The sequence below is a fragment of the Euprymna scolopes genome, chromosome 30 (assembly GCF_053919585.1).
Source record: "Euprymna scolopes isolate OS-2025 chromosome 30, ASM5391958v1, whole genome shotgun sequence".
In the NCBI taxonomy this organism is placed as follows: Eukaryota; Metazoa; Mollusca; class Cephalopoda; order Sepiida; family Sepiolidae; genus Euprymna; species Euprymna scolopes.
In genome coordinates, this window is record NC_136511.1 from 23,993,353 (window position 1) to 24,004,178 (window position 10,826).

The 10,826-nt window shown below is 34.7% G+C and overlaps 1 protein-coding gene across 50 annotated transcripts in view; it reads left to right on the forward strand.

Moving 5' to 3' along the window:
- Positions 1 to 10,826, forward strand: part of LOC145254714 (uncharacterized) — a 269,962-nt gene that overhangs the window by 219,264 nt on the left and 39,872 nt on the right. For 12 of the 50 annotated variants that reach the window (XM_080113387.1, XM_080113389.1, XM_080113393.1 and 9 more), the window contains one exon: positions 135 to 215. The exons of 33 other annotated variants lie outside the window; for them this stretch is intronic. In XM_080113387.1, the coding sequence (XP_079969513.1) occupies positions 135 to 215 (81 nt within the window). Of the gene's footprint in view, positions 1 to 134; positions 216 to 3,035; positions 3,112 to 10,826 lie in introns of all 50 variants that reach the window. 5 more of the 50 variants (XR_013863794.1, XR_013863795.1, XM_080113386.1 and 2 more) reach the window with 2 other exon arrangements.

Below are 10,826 nucleotides of genomic sequence, written 5' to 3' on the forward strand. Positions count from 1 at the left end.
GTTACAGATGGAAAAGAGATGGAAGTGTTATTAGAAATATTTTACAATTTTTGTGACGGGTAACGCTGAATACTCCTGCTATTTTAAATTATAAAGTAGAAAATATAAGAGATAAAACACATTTCTAATTTTAGGTCGATCGAAGCCAGCTAAATCACTACAAAATAAGGAGTTGGCAGCCATAACCGAAAACGCAGGAGAATCGACATATTCTCGTAAGTACGAAAAATAAACGCGTTTTCGTACGCAATACGCTTTCGGTTACAGCTAAAACCAAGTTCAATCTAAATAATTCCTTGAGGTATTCTTCATTTCTCACATAAGTGATGTTTCTGACAAAGGAGGGAAAATTGGTGGTTTCTGGATAAGAATCCATCTACCTTAACTTTGGCTGAGATTTTAAATTTGAAGTGTATTTTTTCCTGTTTTGTTTTCTTTGCTTCTTACATTAAGTGGCATCATGCTTTCCCTGGAGTGATTTTCACAAAAAAATGAAAACAAAAAAAATGCAAACAAAAAAAAAACGAGATTACGCGTTGCCGCTCTATAACTGTAATGTATGTCATACGCTCTTCATCACGGCAGATCTGCCGAGAGGGCTTCGTGGACCTCAGAGAAGAGGAGTTCGTCTTGATCATAAGAAGGTTATGATTTTTGTTCGGTTCGCTGCATCGTGAAATAAGCTGCAAAGGATGCAATCGTCCAATCAATTCTAAGAAGCGTTGATTCCATTATAACCCAATATAAATGTCTCTGCATATGCCTGCAAGTTTAAATTCTCGCAAACGCAAGTAAAACTTAGCAATAGCAAAACGAAGTATTAGTATTACTCCAAACCACATATGTTGTTACAGAATTCTCATACTTAGGATTAATAATTAATATTATATTATTTTAAATAAGAATGTCAGCAAACATTTGCGCATGACCTATGCAACTCTGTCGATAAGAAAATCGAGAAAAAATCACATTCCCGCAAATACGAAAGTAAACGCGTTTTTTCTTAATACGACATTCAATCCGATTCTTCACTTATTTTGTCGTTTAATCCTAACATTTTATGCGCGATATTTCTGACAAATAAAGGAAGGTGAATTGATGTAATCTGAGTAGGAATCTATCCATCTCACACAAGCTGTTTTTTTTTTTTACATTACAATTTTTGTTTGTTTTTGATCCTTACATTAAGTGGCTTCATGACTAGCCTGTCGCGATTTCTGTAAAAAAAAAATGCGACAATATTCGTTGCAGCAGTTTCTTGCATATATATATATATATATATATATATATATATATATATATATATATATTTATATATATATATATTTGTAGTCATCGACATACAGTCCTCTTTTGTTGTGTCACAACTCACGAGTGCCGCTAGACTAGCACCTCTCCCAAGCTGAGGATTGAACTTAGAACCATCGCGTTAATAGTCAGCAGTTCTACCAATCGACCCACGGGAGGGGTGCCCATAAATAACCTCGTCAAATGTCTATTTTAAATAAACATTCGTCCACCACTTTTATAGTGCACAAACCGCTTAATTATAAACAAAAAGCGAGGCTCGCATTTTTCAACCAATTAATTAGCAGGTGAGATTATTTACAACTGTGCTCTATGCACGGTGTCCAAAATATCACTGAAGGGTTTTGAACTTAAATAGATTCATTACTTTTTAATTAAACATTTCTGTTATTTTAACACAATCTGACAAGAACTTTTTTTCTTAAATACAAAATTCAGATAAATTTTATTTATGAAAAATAATGTTATGTAATTTTTTTTTCTATTCTCATTTATGTGGAGAGATTGGGGAAAATGGTGATAAGCTCCTCGGGGAGTAGGGGAGCTGGATAGTGACAATTGGTATGAAGGGTTTCCCCTGCATTGACCAACAACTGCCTGCTACAAGACCAATGGTCTTATAGGTGGTATTGCCTATACATATGATCTTTGATTGCAGTATCTGCCGGAACAGATACTACACTTTTGAACTTGATCTTGGCCAAAAGGCCAAGCAATACCAGATGGTATTGAGAAGTTGTATTTGTTTGCTTCCCCACTGAGCAAATTAAGCACAAGGCCGTTTTTTTCATTGTGGAGAGATTGGGGAAAATGGGGGCCAGCTCCCCGGGGAGTATGGGAGCTGGATAGTGACAATTGGTATGAAAGGTTTCCCCTACATTTACCAATGACTGATTGCTACAAGAGAAATGGTCTTATATGTGGGCTTGTCTTCACATATGGTCTTTGATTGCAGCATCTGCCGAAACAGACACAACACCCTTGAACCCCGATCCCAGCCAAAAGGCCAAACAACACTAGATGGTATTGAGAGTTACGTTATTCGACTACAGCTATGCGGATGATCTAAGGACAACGGATAGGTGCGAAAAGGCGAGTCAGATGCAACTGGGCTGGGAAAGGTAATGGAAGCCCACCCATTGTATTCGGTCAAATTCAAATCACGTGATGTCTTTAGATGAATTGGCCCACAGTGGATCGAAGCCAATGGAGAACACTAACATGATTTCATCTACGGCATGTGCATGGTACGAGAAGACGATACACAGCTTTTGTGATGAAGGCAGCCCATGCTCGATGGTCTGCAACAGCTAAGATAGTTATCGGCAAATTGTCCAGTGACACCGTAGACCTGTGAACCGGAGTTAAGTTTGACGTAAACTTTGATGGTGTGTAAACACACCCTCAGTTGACCTTCCGGACATCTTCGCCAATCTTGGAGTGGCTCTGGACTTACTATGTCGTGGATGACCTCTCCTGTTTTGCGGCGCGCAGCGTGTCCGAATCAGCTAATTCTATTTAATAGCGTTTGTTCAGGGGAGAAGGAGATCCTGCATCGCGTTCTGATTTGCGGGTTGGGTTGCAATAGAACCATGCCTCAGCCCGACAACAACAAAGTCGCCGTCGGACTGATAGCTAAGGATGTCTCTTCAAATATCTATCTGCGCTTCTATAATTTGAATACTAAAACCGGAAGTATAACAGATTAAACGCATTTCTTATTTTAGATCATTCGAAGCCAGCAAAATCAGCGAAGATTACTGAGTCCGCAGCTAAAAAAAGTTGGAGAAAATTCACACAGCCGTAAGTAGCAAAAATAAGCGCGCTTTACTTACGATGTCGCTTCCATTTAACTGAAAGTGTGTCTGTCTATATAAAAAAGGTTTCCCGTTTTCTGTAACACCAAGGGAAATAATAAAGTATATATTCGTGGGAACAAAAGCTTAGTTCAGCAGCAGCAGATGAAGTATAGGTATTATTATAAATCACTAATATTTTTTTTGTTTCGTAATTTTTGTGATGAGGATTTACAATGCGTATCCTTTTGACTACTATTCTCATCCTGGATAAATATATATACTAGCAGATCTATCTACAGTGACTTAGTTCACAATGCATTGCACTGTAGAGACCCTACTGTTACTTTCATGAGCTTATTTTCATGAATAATGGCTTGCATACAGTTTTAAATTCAAAGGTCAAGTATCATGGCTTAGATGAGTTCTAGACAGACACATTCATTTTGAACGCGCCATTATTTTATCAAAGTATCTGTTGTTGATTTTATATACCGAAAACTTCTGATTGGACAGTGATAAAAATTCACAACTGCACTTTTTATGTTAGATGGCATGAAAATGTTTACCATGGTCGAAATCACATTGTTTCTACTTTCATAGAATTTACTGGAGTATCGATTTTTTTATACTTATCGGAGGTATTCCGGAAAAAAATCTATACAAGCAAACTTCCTGATATATAAAATACATTTGTATGAAATTACAAGAAATTGGTGCAACCGTTTCGGAGTCCATATGAAATGAAATCATACACAAATGTCATACAAATTCATGCGATATTCACGAAGTTATAGCATTTTATTTATTATCAAGTAAATTGTATTGCCCATCGCTTTATTGCAAATCTCTGAATATGCCAAAAATCAGGTAATTAAAGGGTATCGAAAAACAAATACTTGCTGGACTCGCAGAAGGATTGCCCATTAAAGATTTTGCCACGGAGCTGGAATGGGATCCAAACACCTTGGCTTGATTCATGATCTACAGAAATATAAGGGCATCAGGAGAAACCGTTTAGATCGTGATATTCGAAAAACTCGTAGAGAAGTCAACCGAAACACAGACAGCACCAGTTCTTTCGTTTTTGCAAAATCTAGAATCGCTCTGAGGCATGCCCGATACAATGTGTTGAATGAGATTGCAAGGAACGTCCAACCTCTTCAAATGCCTCCATTGAGCAAAAAAAAAAAAAAAAAAAAAGAACATAGCGAAAAACGAATGGCTTGGACACAATTACATGAAAATGGATTCCCAACAGATCCTATTGACAGTTCGAATAGATGGACCAAAGTTTGAAACACGAACGGAACTCCGATCCCTTACAAAGTTCATCGCCGACAAAGAGTTGGAAGCATCATGTTTTGGGTGGGAATCATTGGGTTTGAGTTTGTTGGACCATGATGTGTCAGAGGGTGTAAATCTTACCAGCAATGCGTACACAGCCTTTTTGGATGATCATTTGTCAACATGGCTAGATAACCTACCATTGTCACCTCGCTCTCAGATGATTTTTATACATGACAATGTACCATCCCATTTTGCTTGGGGCGACTTCAGCCTTCCTTGAATCCATGGAATTCGTTGGGGAAACCCTCATGACTTGACCGTCGTGTTCTCCAGATCTTAACCCCATTGAATATCTCTGGTCAATAGTAAAAAGAGCAGTTTATGAGGGAGGAGAGCAATTTACTTCAAAGAATGCCTTGTAGAGGAATATAGTTGATGTTGCTAGAGTCAGAACTGTTTTTAAGACCAAACAATTGACTTACTCGGGAGACAAAAGATTGTTTTAAGTTATTTAAAAAATGGCGGATATGTCGATAAATAATCATTTTATATGAGGCTTATACCTAGAATATCCTTTTGTTTATTATTATATTTTGACAGAAGAATATAATAAGATTAAAGTTCGCAAGAGAAGACATTGTATGTTTGCCCTTTTATTTTAACAAATCTGCAATAAAGAGATGGACAGTGGAAATTACTCGATAAAAAATAAAAGAATCGAAACTCAAGTGTATATATCCTCTCACTCTAAACATTGATGCCCCTATTCCTTAAGAATTTTAGAAGTATAATCAAGCACTCAGTTCTAAACAGAGTACCTGCTGTATAGAAATTCAGCAAATGCCCTGATGCTGTCTGTATTTGTGTAGATGACGTCTTCCTTTTCTCAATTCATCAATTATGACGTAATAATAAATCTTACCGATATATTCGATATGTTATATAGTGCATAACCCCATCCCTTTGTGATTTCATCAATTTTTCTTGTGTATCCCTTCATGTAAAGGACCTTTGCAATGGATGTACTTGTTTGTTGTTTTTTTTAATTACTATTAGTTTCGCCTTTATTAGTAGTATTTTAATCACAAACCTCATAGACTCTACTCGTGTCATATGTATTTATCTATGTAATTAAATAAAGTCGACTTTTTCCTATTTAATTTAACTGTAATAGCTTAAAAATCTAGAACTTTTCTGCTCAGATTTTCCACCAGTCACACAGTCAAATTGCTTATAGATGTGTCCAGACAATATGTTTTCTTTTGTTTTACACGTTTTCTGGGTTAACTGCTTCTTCCAATTAATTTATTCACTGAAAAGGTAGCCATTATTTGTACTTTCATATTAATATAGTTTTCCTCATACGGTACAATTCATTGCAATTCTTTTATGTTTCTATTTTTAATAGTGTACTAGATTTTAATCAATTAACGGACGCTTCCAAATAAATATACTTCCTTCATCCTTTAGTTCGTCTATCCGTTTATGCCATATAATTTTATGTATTCTAGATAAAGAGATATATTAACGAACACATGCAACGTGCGAGTTGAAACAGCGACTTGTTTACTTCGTTGTTTGGTTAAGTGTAAGCAATTTTAGCGCAGTATTTTGATGCTGTTTTTAATGTCTGGTCCTATCAGCTCAGACTGAAAACAACGTACTGAAGATGGAGTTTAGCTCCGACATATATTTACTCCTGGCTTTCTGACTTAGAATTCACCACACATTTATGTAAATTTCTTTTATAACTTTTCACTTTCAAAAATAATTTTCTACAAAGACAAAAACAACAAAACAACTTGTTCTACAAAATATCCAAACTAAACCCAATGAAAAAAATATTTGAAGATATAAATATTTGAATTCTTTTTTTCCAAAATAGCTACAAATTGAAACTGGTTGGTATGACGTCAGACAAAATAACCAAACATAAAACCATTAATATCGTCAAGGGTGTGAGTTCCATGTAAAAACGTTGATTTAATTTGAATAAAATACGCATCCAGCGCGCTTGAAAGCCAAATCATAACGAAATATTAGGAAAATAAACACATATTTTACTTGTTTGAAATTTATAGTATAAATATATTTCGGGGCTAAACTCCATTCTCAGTGTGTTGTTTTCTTTATAGTTTTCGTTCTAATATTAGGAAAATAAAATACGCATCAAGTGTGCATGAAAACCAAATCACAACGCAATATTTGGAAAATAAACAAATATGTGGCATGTTTGAAATTTATAACAAATATATTCCGAGGTTAAACTCCATCCTCAGTCTGTTGTTTTCTTTTGATTTTTTCGTTTTAATATTAGGAAAATAAAATACGAATCCAGTTCGCTTAAAAGTCAATCACAACGCAATATAAGGACAATAAACATATATCTAACTTGTTTGAAATTTATAAGATAAATATGTTTAGGGGCTAAACTCCATCCTCAGTCTGTTGTTTTCCTTCGATTTTTCGTTCTAATAGGAAATAAAATACGCATCAAGTGCGCTTGAAAGCCAAATCACAACGCAATATTAGGAAAAATAAACAAATATTTTACTTGTTTGAAATTTATGACATAAATAGATTTCGGGGCAAAACTCCATCCTCAGTATATTGTTTTCTTTCTATTTTTTTCGTTCTAATATTATTAAAATAAAATACGCATCAAGTGCGTTTAAAAGCCATATCACAACGAAATAATAGGAAAACAAACAAATATTTTACTTGTTTAAAATTTATGACATAAATATATTTCGGGGCTTAACTCCATCCTCAGTATATGGTTTTTCTTTCAATTTTTCATTCTAATATTAGTCAAATAAAATACGCATCCAGTGCGCTAAAAACCAAAATACCAACGCAATATTAGGAAAATAAACATATATCTAACGTTATTTATAACATAAATATATTTCAGGGCTAAACTATATCCTCAGTATGTTATTTTCTTTCTATTTTTTTTTTCGTTCTAATATTAGGAAAATAAAATACGCATCAAGTGCGCTTTAAAGCCAAATCACAACGCAATATTAGGAAAACAAACACATATTTTACTTGTTTGAAATTTATAACATACATATATTTCGGAGCTAAACTTCATCCTAAGTATATTGTTTTCTTTTTTTTTTTCCTTTCTAATATTAGGAAAATAAAATACGCATCATGTGACTTTTCTTTCTCTAACTTTACAACATCGCAAGAAAGAAGAAAAGAAAAGAGAAAAAAAACAACAAACCGAGGATGAAGTTTAGCTCCGAACTATATTTATGTTATAAATTTCAAACAAGTAAAATATTTGTTTATTTTCCTAATATTGCGTTGTGATTTGGCTTTAAAACATGAATATATACTTGAAGATAAGGATAATATTAAATGAAAGATGACAAATAAAAATTATGTATAAATTCTTATCACCAGAACAATAAGAAATAAACCTGTTTCATTTAATATTATTGTTTTTGCTCTCCTTGATAGTGTTGAGCATTTATTATTTTGATAAGTTTTGTTTTGTTAAAAATTTACTCTTTGATAACATAATTCTTTTATATTTGAAAATATAAGAAGTTGCCTTTCGGGTTTAAATGGCTAAAATTGACACTTGTGTGCTTATTTTAAAAATTGATGTCTTGGATTTTTATAAAACTTTCTGAAAAGTTGTAAGGAACTTATTTCTATATAATTTTGTTTGTCTATACTTCGCGATCATTCTTGGGTAAGCACCAAGAGCTCCTTAAGGGCTTATAGAAACACTCCATTTTTGGGACTATTTAACCATAAATGTCCAAATCTTTATGTGTATGTCTATTTAGCCGTTTCGCATGGTGCTGAACTCAAATTTAAATGTATATAAACCTTGGGAACTTTTGGAGCTTAATGGGAGGGCAAATGATAGACTTAGCCATTTCTTTTGTTTGCATGGTGAAGAACACAAATTTACATATGCTAAGGCCTAAAACTGCACTGTTTGTTCATTTTTATCGGGATTTGGCGTCTCCTGGGGGCGTTTGGGGCTAAATGGGAAGTGGGCAAATGCTATTTTATGCCTCATTCACTTTGCATTAACGGGGGACCATGCATGCTTCACTTGTCTGGGTGTTCAGCATGAAGTAACCCAAAAACGTGTTTATGTGTTAAATAACAAAACACCATGAAAATATTTGAAAATATAAACAAGGTGAAGCATAAAAACAGTTGAACCGATAAACCGATAAACAGAACAGAAAACCTAAACATCATGAATAGATATTTAAAGATAGGAAAAATTTGAAGCATTAAATATTGTTTCCTAAATAGTTAACTCTGGCTAAAAAACACACAAAAAACGGTCGATATGCCGTAAAAATAACAACAAAACAAAACTTTATAAACAAATATTTGAGGGTATAAAGAACGTGAAACATTTGCTGATTCGGCATTAACTAACCCCCAAAATGTTGATATGCTGTAAACAAAACAACGGTTTTATTAACCTATTAACAAAGAATTTCAAAATCTAACTACGAGGTACCTTAAATAAGTTTCACGACTGTTTATTTACAGGCATTTCAAATTGCCGTACTCTCTTAAATATTTAGTATATTATTTCTATACATTTTATGAGATGACTGTCCAATTTTCTGATTTTAAGTTCAAATTAACAGCTACAGCAGTAATTGTAAAACACCCTACTAAAGTCTGATTCTCGTAGCTCGTGAAACGCAACAATGAAATATGGACGTGATGACGATTAAGGAGAAGGATCTGCAATAATATTCGATTTGAAACGTGGAAAAATGCCAGAGAAACGCATGGAATTATTCAGACTGCTTTTGGACCATCTTGCATTTACCGACCATCAGTTTTTTGAGTCGTATAAGATTCAAGAAAGGCAGTGAGTCTGTGAGGGATGATGAGAGGTGTGGGAGAAGTTAGGATGTCAAAACACCAGAAGTGATTGGCAAAATAAACAATTTCATGGATAAAGACCGTCGTGTGTCTATAGATATAGGTGGATAATTTAGCGTCAGTGTAGGAACTCTACACACAATCGCGGGGAACTGAAGATTCTGGTGATTTGCTTGAATGCACTAGTTTATTCCTCTATCTTTCTCACAGACTATTAAGCTACTCAAGCTATGAAGACTGTTTCTCACCCTCCCTATAATTCAGGCCATGCTTCCTGTGACTTTTGCTAATTTCCCAAGTTTAAGGAAAACATTGGAGGCTGGCGTTATGAAATAATAAGATAGATGAAAAAGGCTGTGACGAGGACAATTGATACGCTTACATAAGAGGATTTTCATGAAGCCTTCCGGAACTTGTTGGAACACTAAACAAGTGCATTGCAGCCGGAGGTGATTACTTCGAAGGGGACTAAAACTGCATGTGTCTATTGTCAATAAAAGTGTTTGTACGAAAGCGTTTGGAAACTATTTGAACACACCTGGTATTTAATAAAAATCTAATTAAATTTTGTCATCATTTTAACAATCACACGCGTAGTTCAATATAGGTGCAGCTATTTTTTACTTAAAAAGTTTCGACTAAGAATCGCATGTTTATTTCTCAGTTAATATGTACGTAAGGTTTTGAGAAAGGGCTGATAAAATTTTTGAAAAAACAGACTGATAGTTCAATATTACAAATTTTGAAAACGAGACTGCTCCGAAAAAGTCGAAAGTCGCACAAAGTTGACTTTAAAAATGCCATTCTATCAACCCTAAACAAAGACCATGAGAGTGACCTCCCTTTGATGCAGTGTTTTCGAATATCATTATGATAATATATGAGCATTGGTGTAATAGATGGAAAAAGTAACTAGTAGTAATTTCGACGGGCAGCAGTTCTTCACCAAAAAAAAGTCAGCGAAACGCGATGTAAAAATGGGAACATTCGAAAGAAACAGGGCTAAACGAGAAGAACATAGTCTGCTAAAAAGTGCTGGACTGAAAGAGTAAATAAAATATTATTTCCATGTGATTTCTAACAGTAAGAGTTAAATACATGCAGCGAGACAATTCAAAGGCGAGCGCGGAGTAAATCACATGCATTGGCGATCACGTCCTTATCTGTAACCGCGAACGGCACAGGGCAATCTTCAGAGAGTCGGTCGTGTTGTGGTTGTATCTGTTTGTCTTAGCCTCGATCACGTTCCAAAAGAAATAGTAAATAAGGTTTAAGTCGAGTGAGCATGGCGAGAGTAATCAAGTTACTAGTGTGGAGAAACATTGTTGAGCAGCTAAGCTTGGGTCGTCTTGACGCTATGTGCGGGAGCAGAGCCTTGCTAAAATATGTAAGCACGTTCGCCAGCGATCTCATATATCTACGTATTCACCATACTCCTGGTGTAACGTTTACTTTTATTTTTCAGTTGTTGAATTTTGCTACAATACCCTGCGTTAAGCATTTACTCCTCAATGGGCATTTTTTTAATGCTGCAATTGCATTAATTGCTAT